At 34.0% G+C, this 10,884-nt stretch overlaps 3 protein-coding genes across 4 annotated transcripts; all 3 read right to left on the bottom strand.

The window, feature by feature from the left end:
* LOC127254514 (external alternative NAD(P)H-ubiquinone oxidoreductase B2, mitochondrial-like) lies at nucleotides 1-4,904 on the bottom strand. Of its 2 annotated transcripts, none has more exons than XM_051279649.1 (11): nucleotides 4,547-4,904; nucleotides 3,851-4,130; nucleotides 3,274-3,480; nucleotides 2,777-3,027; nucleotides 2,091-2,310; nucleotides 1,869-1,973; nucleotides 1,010-1,282; nucleotides 809-930; nucleotides 535-654; nucleotides 323-439; nucleotides 1-222 (listed from the first exon to the last, which is right to left on the bottom strand). In XM_051279649.1, the coding sequence occupies exons 1-10, from the start codon at nucleotides 4,633-4,635 to the stop codon at nucleotides 352-354; spliced, it is 1,755 nt and encodes a 584-aa protein (XP_051135606.1). In that variant the 5' UTR covers nucleotides 4,636-4,904; the 3' UTR covers nucleotides 1-222; nucleotides 323-351. The 2 variants fall into 2 exon arrangements, with proteins under 2 accessions (XP_051135606.1, XP_051135607.1); XM_051279650.1 differs by having other exon boundaries at nucleotides 3,851-4,127; nucleotides 4,547-4,900.
* An 810-nt stretch (nucleotides 4,905-5,714) lies between these two features.
* LOC127254635 (F-box protein At1g61340-like) lies at nucleotides 5,715-6,754 on the bottom strand. Its single transcript, XM_051279849.1, has 3 exons — nucleotides 6,457-6,754; nucleotides 6,223-6,297; nucleotides 5,715-6,109 (listed from the first exon to the last, which is right to left on the bottom strand). Exons 1-3 carry the CDS (start codon nucleotides 6,553-6,555, stop codon nucleotides 5,831-5,833), a joined length of 453 nt encoding a protein of 150 aa, XP_051135806.1. The 5' UTR covers nucleotides 6,556-6,754; the 3' UTR covers nucleotides 5,715-5,830.
* Nucleotides 6,755-7,739: 985 nt separating this feature from the next.
* On the bottom strand, nucleotides 7,740-10,053 carry LOC127254008 (uncharacterized). The gene is made up of 4 exons (XM_051278857.1): nucleotides 9,893-10,053; nucleotides 9,671-9,776; nucleotides 9,126-9,249; nucleotides 7,740-8,296 (listed from the first exon to the last, which is right to left on the bottom strand). Exons 1-4 carry the CDS (start codon nucleotides 10,012-10,014, stop codon nucleotides 8,037-8,039), a joined length of 612 nt encoding a protein of 203 aa, XP_051134814.1. The 5' UTR covers nucleotides 10,015-10,053; the 3' UTR covers nucleotides 7,740-8,036.
* Nucleotides 10,054-10,884: the final 831 nt, after the last annotated feature.

Genomic DNA, 10,884 nt, shown 5'->3' with positions numbered 1-10,884 from the left:
TCACCAAATTCATATTCATATTCATATACTAATACTACATTCAATTAATCCCAAACAAAAGGGGAATGGGATTGGAATAGAAATTAATGCAATTACTTATATCCCCCACCTTACCAAACAACGTAACAGAAATAAAATGGTCCATTACTTACTAAAAAATGGCCATCTTTGATTTGTCTTATTGCATCTCTCTCATCCAAAATTAGCTGTTGGAGGCTATCCCTGTAAATGTAAACCACAAAGAAATCATGGAAAACATGATTACAGCAACTTAAGGTGATATTGAGGATAGGTAGATAGACATATGGATAAGCCATGTAACCTTGAAAGAAAAATAAGTCGCGACTTCTTTTAAATGCCGCTCGAGTCCCTTCCGAAAATGAATCGCCTCATCCAGTCTGATATCACCAGCATTCTTGTGCGCCAGCTCACTAGCTTGCTGAAGAGATTGGGTACATGTATACACTAATCATGTCTGATTGAAGATGCAGATAAGTTGCTGTTGTTGCAATAGAGAATAAGGCAAAGGCTCACCTTGCATATACAGAATACCAAAGCCACTGAGTGCTGTGGCCGATCGAAATCCAATCTCCGGGGAGTTGGGCAGCAGTCTGCTCACCTCCTAAGGGAGCAAATTGCCCTAAATGTTTGTACCTTGATCACAAAGTAGAAAAGTAATGCAAGCAATTAATCTGCAGTCCATTTCGAAGTAGTTATGAATGCATTGCAGTAAATGGTTCCAAACATATTATATATATATATATATATAATTAAGCAGTGGTGTCAAAGGAAATGGTTCGATTTGTACCTGAAAGGGCGGAATCTGTGACGCCCTTCACCCCTGAAGCGCAGGGGACCTTCAGGATTTTTCTCACATTTTTCCATGCGGTTGAAACAGTCGGCAAGATAAGAACCTTGCTGGGCTGCAACCTGAAATGTCATCAATAAAACATTGAAAGCGTATAACATGCTTTTCTTGAAAGAGACTGTTAAGTATGAGAGGAAAAACCTGGGCAGTTGCTGGAAGGTTTTTCATTTTAGAATCCACCTGGGAAAGGACCAATTTAAATTCGTCAAGATTCACTTCCACAGATTCCTTCACAGAATCCCCTCTTGAATCCTTCAGGAGATCAACAAGGTTGTACAATTGTTTATTTTTCAAATAGAGTTCCACTTGAGGGTATCTTTCACATATATCATCAAGCACTTCTTGGAATTCCTTGACAGTGAGTGTTCCAGAGTTGTCCTTGTCTGCTTTTTGAAATATTGCCCAAATGTCTTCCTTAAAAGTATAAACAAATCATGTTAGCTTCAAAACAAAATATTAGATATTGATATGAACGGTAAAAATTTCAAAATGATAAAAGTACTATCACCAAAATGTAAAATATATTTTGCATGGATCTTAGAAAGCAGAATGAACTAGTAAAAATCACACAAATAGACACAACTAAGAGATGAAAAATATCTTTTGCAGAGAGAAAAATAAAGCAGATTAGACAAGAAAACTCGACACCAGTAATCTAGCAAGGCAAGTTGCTGCTTCTTTTCATATCAAGTATTTCTGCAATATTTGTTTTGGGTTGATTTCTTTTTGCTAGGAGGGTGAAACAAGGGAATTGTATGAAACCTATCATCACCTATTTTGGTGTCATTCCACATCATATAATGCTTTCTATGAATCACTGATGCAATGTCAAGAAAGTAACTAGCATTGAACAGTTAGAAGTTAGAACCATGAAACGAAACATAGGGGTTATAAATGATTTAGGCAACATAGTTCATTTGATTTTGAATCAAGGAGCCAGTTTGAAATTTTTGACAAGTCCCTCCAATTATGAGTTTTAGATATTAAAAAAATTATATACCATGACGCTTCGTTGATTGATTGTGGCACAGTCTCCTATTGCATAAATACTGTCGCACCCTTCTACGCGCAGCCATTCATCAGTTGCTAGAGCACGTCTTTTACCCTGATGCACAAAAAGTTGTTCAGAAATCACAACAATTTTATTTGGGATCTATTCAACAATAAGCCATTACACAAAAACACCTTAACAAGTTAAAACTGTTAAGAACTTCCAATTTACCTGACCAATTTGCTTCATGAAATCCATTATAACAGGGCGAGTACCAATACCAGTTGACCAGACAACCATTCCATATGGCATAGTGGACAAGCCACCATTCTTAACCTCTTTAGTTGAAATTTCTTTGTCTGTTACTTTCACAACCATTGCTCCAGTTTTGATATCAATTCCGTCCCTTTTAAACTTATCCTCGGCAAAAGCTGTGATTCTTTTGTCAAACCTGTAACAACTCACATGAGACCATAATTCAAAGGGACCTGCAAATATGTGGCACTGCATATTTGAACAAGACAGATCTTCTTCATAGAAAGAAATAAACTAATAAAATTTTGATGTATTTACACAGTGACCATATTAGAGCAAGACGAGACCTTCCTCGATCAGAACCGATGTCCACTTAATTTCTTAATTTGAATGATGTTTCTGAATCTTTCAAGCAATAGAACAACATTATTGATATAGTTGAAGTCAGAGCACAGGTTGATTATTTTACCAGTCTCATTCCTGCACGGAACAGACTCAATTCATAGACACTTTGAGGAATCTAATGGATCATTCGGGGGCAAATAACAGAATCATAAACACATGCACTTATTTTTATGATAGGTCATCATCATGCTATCCATTCACAGTAGTGTGCAAGTTCCGTCTCTAATTATTTTAATTATGAAAAAACTGCAACTCACATGTTCAAAATATGATCAGTAGCTTCAAGAAGCGTTATCTTTACAGCTTCTTTAACCTTTGGGTACAACTTCACTAGATCTTCATTCACATAATCATGAAGCTCTGCTGCAAATTCAACGCCGGTTGGACCTCCTCCAACAACAACAAAATGAAGAATTTTCTTTCTTTCATCATCACTTAGGTTAGGCAAACTGGCCTGCTCAAAACATTCTACAATGGTCCTACGAATTTTTTGAGCATCTTCTATTTCCTGCAAGAAAAGAAGCTTAGTGGAGTAAGTTTCCCTTGGAGTAGGCACAATTTATGACAGATTCAGCTCCTATAACTTAGGATAGCTGATGTTTTATGCTCAATATGACATTGGGTGTGATAATGTTTCAATCCTCACTTCATTGATTCAAACTCAAATCATTACTGTCGATATGAATCACCCAAAAACATTATAGCGAAAGCGGACAGTAAACATTTCACAATGAAACAAGCCCTTGGATGCTACCTTCAAAAAATGGCAGTTCTCTGAAACACCAGGGATGTTAAAAGTATTTGCACGAGCCCCAACGGCAATCACAAGATAGTCGTAGTCTACAACAATCTCCTCTTCGTCGGTTGGACAGCCAGCCAGGTAGGACCGGCAATAAACTTTTTTATTTTGTGAATCAATCTTGAAGCATTCTGCTTCCCAATAGTGAACATCTACCTTTTTCTGCTAGTGATAAGAATCCAGTGAGCATACAAATTAATGGTAACCACACCGCAGAAAGGAGACTAGAATGCTGAAGATTTCACTTTAAGCCAAGAGGAAGCCAAATTTGTAAATCTAGGATTTACAAATGATTAAGTCATACTAAAATTAGCTTCTACATTTTGGCAAGACTGCTGAATAGATATGCATGAAAAGGCAAAAAGGCTGAAATTGCAGTAATATAATTTAAAAGCTCAGAGTAAAAGAAGTTCGTAAAGAAGACAGAGGGAATGCTCAATCAATTCCATGATCAAATAATAATAATCACAGAAAATTTGGGTATGATGAATAGAAAGCCTATAGTTCACATTACCCCAAAGACATTATTTACCTTTCTCACAATCCTTCGAATTGGTTCCACTATGCTTCGGGGTTCCACAGTACCACAAGTCACACTTGGTAGCAATGGAGTAAAAGCAAAATAGTTACGTGGTGATATCACCTGGACATCATAGGATGGGTCTTTCAAGCTCTTTAAGAAACTTGTTCCAGCCCAACCGGTTCCAAGCACCACCACTCTTTTTTTCTTGTCACCAGCCTCAGAAGAGTCTGGAATATTACTTAATTCTTCTGCTCTGGCTTCCGAATAAGCCACAAGGCCACCACCACTGCTTTTCATATATAAATTTGGAAGGATTTTAGTCAGCATATCAAGAGCAATTGCAAATAAAATGAAAAGCCCAAGAATTCATTAAAAGTTTGTTGTACCCAAACATGAAATTTTATAATCTACCGAAATCTTCAATTTCATTTAACGAACCAAGTCAATACTAACTTTATAAACGTAGCGAAAAGAGAGCCAAATCAAACATTGACAGAAACACAAGTTGCTAAATCATGATCCCGATCTACAACATTTTCATACTATCATATCCATTCAACTCAGCAACCATCATTTCATTTCATAATCAACGAGACATAGAAACCATACGAATCAATTCTAGCCGGACACATTAGAGCAGTCAACAGAACAGAACTCCATCCACAACAAAATCAACAATAACAACAACAACAAAGCAACGAAAACCTGATGGTGAAAACAACCAACGCTTTAGCAAGCGAACTATTCTCCCGAAAATTCCGCGAAAATCTCTTAAACACCGTCATCTTCTCCATGCCTAAAACTCCAACTCCAGATCACCTCCAAAACAACAAATCAAACAGAGCAAATAAGGAGATTCAAATTACAAAGAAATTCCAGTTGCAAGAAGAAATTGAATTGACAGAGTGACTGGAAAGCGGTAAAACCAAACTGCCCACGAAGGTCGGAGGAGAGCGCACGGGAAACGTGATGACTGAGCTGTAACCAGAATTGTTGTGAAGAAGTATGTTTTGGGCAGACGAGTTGCACACGAGAACGAGACGCGTGTGACCAGAAAAGGAAAAAACCAAAAAAGAAAAGAAACGCTTATTCGTCGTAACTGGACACGAGCGAGATTAGAGTCCACGTGCGAACTAATCTTCGTTGACAACCGCTGACAGCCTGAGAGGCCATAGCTCCTCTATTTAACAATTAATTAAATAATTAATTTATTTAGGGCACCTCATTATCTCAATAATGTCTATATTAAATCATGGGACAGTAACATTAGTATTGAAAATTTTCTATTAAAATACAATTGTGATTTGATATGTACATTCTACCCATTTTTCTAAGAACAATTGCAATATTTTTATTTTAGAATGTCATGATAGTTAATACTTTATATTTTTAAGTAAATTTATTAATTTTAACTATATTTAATAAATATAAATTAATTTAATTAAATTTTAATATATACAATTATTAATTTTTTTATTTTTTAAATAAATTAATATTTTTATCTATATTTAGAATTTTATATTTTTTTTTTACCATTGTATTTTTAAATCTTTCTCTTAATCTAATTTGTTTTCAATCCCTTACAAAACTAGTATTTTTAATCATAAAAATAAAATAATTTATATAAAAAAACAAATATTAAAAACTCTTTTACCGCAGCCATCAAATATACTGCAAACTTGTATGCATTTTTTCTTCTTCTTCAAATAAAATAATAAATAAAAAGACAAATCAACTATTAAATTTTTTTGCATTAATTGTTAAATATAGTACATTAAAAAAATGCAATAAATAAATAAATATTGAACATACAATAAAAATTAAATATACAAATCAATAATAGTGAGTAAATTTGATGGACAAATTAAGTATATAATATTGAAATATTGAAGGTATATATATGTAATTTCTGTTCGTATTTGGTTGCAATATACTACAAGTAACATATTTTTTTACATGTATGACGTAAAAGCAAAAACGATGTTGTTTTCAATTTTCAAGCATCGCTGATTGAATGGGTATATTAATTTGATGGAATAATTTCCTTCGTTGCCAGCAATTACTATCATCATCAGAAGTAAATAGTGACACAGATAAATCTGCCAGTTTCTTCGCATTCAATCTGGACCGTCGGATCCTCCTTTGCTTTGGAGCATTTGGAGCTTCTACCTCATCGAAGAAGCCAAAATCTTCTGGTTTTGTATTCAGAAAAGTGGAATTCTTACGAGGTGTGCTGAAGGCAAAGTGAGATTGCTTTGCCATCAATGCCTGCATTTCAATTCAATCCAAACAAATTGATTCTACCGAGAAGAAAAACCGAGGAAGAATTTGAAGAACAAATCGATGAACTGAAGCAGAGATTGAAATTAGGCGCAACTTACTGCTGCTCTAATAGATTTGGACACAAATGATAAAGTCTTAAGATCAGCATGATCTACTCCACATAGAACCCTAATCTGCAGAGGAATACGTAATTGGCATTGGTATGGCTTAACTAATCAACACATGATTAATAATTCAGTTTTTGTATCACAATCAGCAAAACGAAAAAGGAATCTATCCTCATTAACTTCCTCCATCAATTAAAGCGTGAAATTAAAACAGTTGTTACTAACCAGAATTTCCTGAGGCAAATCTTCGAGTGCTGCAGATTTCAGCACGCTCAAACAGCTCTGTTTCTCCGAAGATCGCCTGATTGGAACGAATTTCTTCATCGCAAAATTGATATTAAGTAACAATTCAATAAGCCACAGGATGAACTGAGGAAACCTATTAAGCAGATGGTTATGCTGAACAGAGAAATTAAAATTGCAGAAATCCAAATCAAGAGGCGGAGAATCAATTGGCGGTTCATCTAATTAAGAACCGCCACTCAGATTATATATACACACATATACATACATATATATATATATCAGTGAGTGAATGTATGTATATATATCAGATTGTGCAATTAAGTTCCCACACGCTCAGCCATTCATTAAAAATATATATATATTTAATTCATTAAATTTGCATTGACGTGTCTTTAATTTAATTTTTTTATTACTATTTCTAATTTTCGAGAATATTCTGCACACGTGTCGAGCAGAAAGAGTTTTGTGCTCTTATGACGTGGCGGATTTTTATTGGTCAGGTTGGTGTATGGTAGCTTACCAGTAACGCGTAGTCGTGGGTCGTTAAAGTTACCGGACGTGGATGTAGTGCGGAATGCGTACATTTCCGAAGAGGGTATAAATGTAATTTCGTGGATTTGAAGTTAGTTATAAATGTAGGGCAACGGTCAACGCGTGGACGGTTGAATTACTTGCTATAATTGTGGTGGGAAGTCTTTTTGTTGTCCTTAATAAAGTTACAGTTGAGATTTTTGGTATTATTTTTGAGGCATACGCATTCAATACACGTATAAAATATTTAATTTGAATTAATTTATTTAAAAGGGTATTGAAAAAGTGAAATTATTATTATTATATAATTTAATGCGTAGATTTCGACTATCACAATTAAAAACTTGCAGATTTAGAACCCAAATTTTGCTTTGGTAATCCTATTGACTAATTAATTGGAAATTGCGATTGTTATTTATAGTAAAAGATAAATTGTTTTAAGTAACCTATTTATATACATATTAATAGAAGATGTCAGTAATTTTCAGAATTTAAGTTATATTGTGATGATCTTGTATAATTGTAATAGGTAACTACATTACAGATATTAAGTATAATAATTAACTATAAATCCTTGTATTATTATAAGATGTTTAATGTTTTTTCATGTCAAGTATTTGAACCAATTTAGGTTGATTTTATATTAGCTTCATTCAAATTCTAATTTAGTTGAGTTCAAATTTACAATCTAATGTTAGAAAAAAAAAATATATATATATATATATATTGGATGAACTAATACTCTATCAATTAGATATATCATAATTGGATGAGCTAGTCCTTCAAGCTGTTCAAGTAAGTAGAACATAGTGCACCAAAAATATCCCAAGCAATACTAGTAATAACACAACCTGTAGCATCTTAACACACTAGAATAAACGACCTCCTGAAAATTTAAATCCTAAAATAGAAAAACCTAATAATAGTAATATATTATGTATTATATATAAAAAAATGTGAAACAAAATAAGAAGAGACAATTTTTAATGAAAATCCTCTTTGATGAGCAAATTCAAGAGATCACACAGTTAGTGTTGTTGGTTCTTTTTCTTTCCCTTCTTTTTATCTCTCTTGCTCTGCGGTTTCACCCGGGATCTCTTCTTCGGGGCTTTCTTGAATTGTTTCTTCTTGCTCACAGGGATGACCGTTTGCTTTCTCTTCTCCAGAGCCGCTTCCTCTGTTTGGGATTGAGGTCTTGCCGGCTCCGGTTGGGTGGGACCCTCCTCCGGCATTATTTCACGCGTAGTCACTGTCACTTGCACATCACCATTGTCGTACATGGTTGTCCCTGAACCAAACAAGATCACAAGGGGTTTATAAAAAGCACTATGGAGATTGCTATTGAATTCGACACTTAAGTCTAGTGAAGCAATAGAGGGTATGGTACAATATAGTATGATGTGTAATGGTTTTGAAGCTCGTGCAAATCACCGTAAAAGAATTGCATGTAATGAAAACCGCAATAGTTTTTGTAAATTGCAGTAAAGCATACACAATTTATCGTATGGAATGTTCCAAAAGCTTGTGTGCTTCCTTGATTAAACACATCAATACATACATACATATAGATGTGCGTATTTGAGAGCATAAATATATATTTATATATGCTATAGGTACTGTGTGCTGATGATAGACACACTCAACTTATATTAATTTAATACAAATGCAGCACATAAACTAACAAACTTCTATTGATTTCAGGACATTACATATATGCTCATAAAGCACATTCTTAAATAAGAACAGACAACACATGTTTTCAAATAGTACAGCAGGTGTTGTCTCCTAATTTTTCATGTCCTCATTGAAAAAATCAGCATGGTAAGTCTCATATATATATATATATATATATATAAGCATCAAGTCAAATTAGCAACTTATACATAGGGTAGTATCAAAACTACAGTCAAGCGAATCATTATCTTGCCATGACAATTAATTGCCATGACTGTATGTTCATAGCTACATGCGTGTGTGTGTTCATGAGCATCGAGGCATCTTAGACACATACAGAAGTAATATTCTTCGGTCCGAACAGTTGCTATATTCCTCTTGTTTTCTAGAGATAGTTTATTATGCAATCTAAATTTTCGTTGATATAAGTTTTGAGATAATACCTGCAACTGATGCAACTGGTTCAGAATTGTCATCTTCTTCATCATCGGCTGCGGATTCAGCACCATCGCCACCTGAGTCAGGTGGAGCTCCACTATTCATAATGAAATCTCTTTCCAACTTTCTCTGAAATTCAAGTGGTACGTGTTAGCATTATGGTACACTGCTAAGACAAATCTTCAATTTCAAAAAACAACACTATGCAATGCAAATACTTCAACAACAGTTTCAGAGAATTCACACAATTCAGAGATTTGGTAGCAAAAAACTTCAAAGTATCAGAGATTTCAGTGCAATCAATTGAAGAAAATAAATTCATAAATGAAAAAAAAAAAGAAAAAAAGAGAGAGAGAGATCCATAGAAAAAACGGCCAGAAAATCCGATAGATTCGTGTGGAGTTGTCGACATACGAAGGGGAACGAGTTACGAAACAATTTAGAACAACAAAGCAAAGCATCTCGTGTGGAGTTGTCGACATACGAAGGGGAACGAGTTACGAAACAATTTAGAACAACAAAGCAAAGCATCTGGCTGTGAAGTGCTAACCCGTTTGCGCATCTCAATGCGCTTTCTGCGGTCTGCTTCTTCCTGCTTCTGCCGAGCCTCTTTTCTCCGCTTCTTCTTCCTCTTGTGGAAACCGGTGACGAAATCCCTACAATCAATCACCCACAGAAAAATCAGAAATCATCATCAATCAATTAGGGATTCCTCCGTATGAAGTTAATACAAGCGAATCATTCAAACAAAACAGGATGAAATAGCCCGTACTTGAGGTCCTTTTCATTGAATGACAGTGACAGTGTTTTGTTCTTGAGAGCTCTCTTCTTTATGTGGCGAGAACGGGAGCGCAGACTCGGCGGTGCTCCGTCTTCCGCCGTCGCCTCCTCCATGGCCGCTGTGACAAGAAAAGTAGTAAAACCCTTAAAATTTAGACTTGCTCAGAAGGTTTCGAACCGACGGTCCAGGCCGGCGACGGCAGTTAACCGAAATCCAAACCGCGGTTCGGTTCCATTTAAACTGTAATCGTAAGTCGAACCGGCGGTTCAAAGTTTTATTTAAAATAAGATATTTATATTTAAAATTTATATATTTTTAACCAAAATAAATATTATTAATAGAAAATTAAGCACTTACTCTGTCCAATCTTGACTCTTGAGGCCATATTTTCTATTTTTTTTTTTTTATAACCATGGACAATTTTATTTCATTAAACTTACTATATCAAAATATATTTAATAAATATAAATTAATTTAATTAATTAGATATCATATTATATCATAGAATTCCTTAAAAAAAATTTATTTCTATCTCGTACCATTTAAAATTCTATCCATTTTATAAAATTAGTTATATTAATTATTATATATATATATTTTTATTTGTATTGTATATCATATTCATATTATAAATATTTTTCAAAGTGTTAAAATGCATATTCTAATTAGTTAGTGTTATATATATATTAAATTTATTTTAAAATATCAATATAATTAAATATATATATAAATATTACTCATTATTATTAAGGGTGTGTTTGTTTGGGGGTTTGGATTTTGAGTTGGAATTTGAATAGTAAAAATTTTGAATTTGATAGTTGTATGATGTGATGTAAATAGGTGTTGATGTGATGTTTTGAATGTAAAATTTATTTTTAGTATAATATAAAAAATGAAAAATAGTTGTTTGATTTGATGTTTTTGGGAGGAAAAAATGAGATGTATAGTAAGATTTTGTAAAAGTCTTACAACCGAACACACCC

This window comes from Andrographis paniculata, unplaced genomic scaffold, assembly GCF_009805555.1.
Source record: "Andrographis paniculata isolate CXL003 unplaced genomic scaffold, ASM980555v1 Contig52END, whole genome shotgun sequence".
Classification (NCBI taxonomy): Eukaryota; Viridiplantae; Streptophyta; class Magnoliopsida; order Lamiales; family Acanthaceae; genus Andrographis; species Andrographis paniculata.
Note: the sequence above shows the minus strand (reverse complement) of the source record. Positions and strands in the feature narration are given on the sequence as shown.

What these genes read in the sequence shown, in the direction of transcription:
- LOC127254514 (XM_051279649.1), bottom strand. Translation starts at nt 4,635, where the DNA reads ATGGAGAAGATGACGGTGTTTAAGAGATTTTCGCGGAATTTTCGGGAG. An exon ending in TTCGAAGGATTGTGAGAAAG is followed by an intron (nt 3,481 to 3,850) that starts GTAAATAATGTC and finishes TATCACTAGCAG; the next exon opens with AAAAAGGTAGATGTTCACTA. An exon ending in CACAGATTCCGCCCTTTCAG is followed by an intron (nt 655 to 808) that starts GTACAAATCGAA and finishes TTTGTGATCAAG; the next exon opens with GTACAAACATTTAGGGCAAT.
- LOC127254635 (XM_051279849.1), bottom strand. Translation starts at nt 6,555, where the DNA reads ATGAAGAAATTCGTTCCAATCAGGCGATCTTCGGAGAAACAGAGCTGT. An exon ending in ATTTGCCTCAGGAAATTCTG is followed by an intron (nt 6,298 to 6,456) that starts GTTAGTAACAAC and finishes ATTCCTCTGCAG; the next exon opens with ATTAGGGTTCTATGTGGAGT. An exon ending in CCAAATCTATTAGAGCAGCA is followed by an intron (nt 6,110 to 6,222) that starts GTAAGTTGCGCC and finishes ATTGAAATGCAG; the next exon opens with GCATTGATGGCAAAGCAATC.
- LOC127254008 (XM_051278857.1), bottom strand. Translation starts at nt 10,014, where the DNA reads ATGGAGGAGGCGACGGCGGAAGACGGAGCACCGCCGAGTCTGCGCTCC. An exon ending in TTCAATGAAAAGGACCTCAA is followed by an intron (nt 9,777 to 9,892) that starts GTACGGGCTATT and finishes GATTGATTGTAG; the next exon opens with GGATTTCGTCACCGGTTTCC. An exon ending in ACCAGTTGCATCAGTTGCAG is followed by an intron (nt 8,297 to 9,125) that starts GTATTATCTCAA and finishes TGTTTGGTTCAG; the next exon opens with GGACAACCATGTACGACAAT.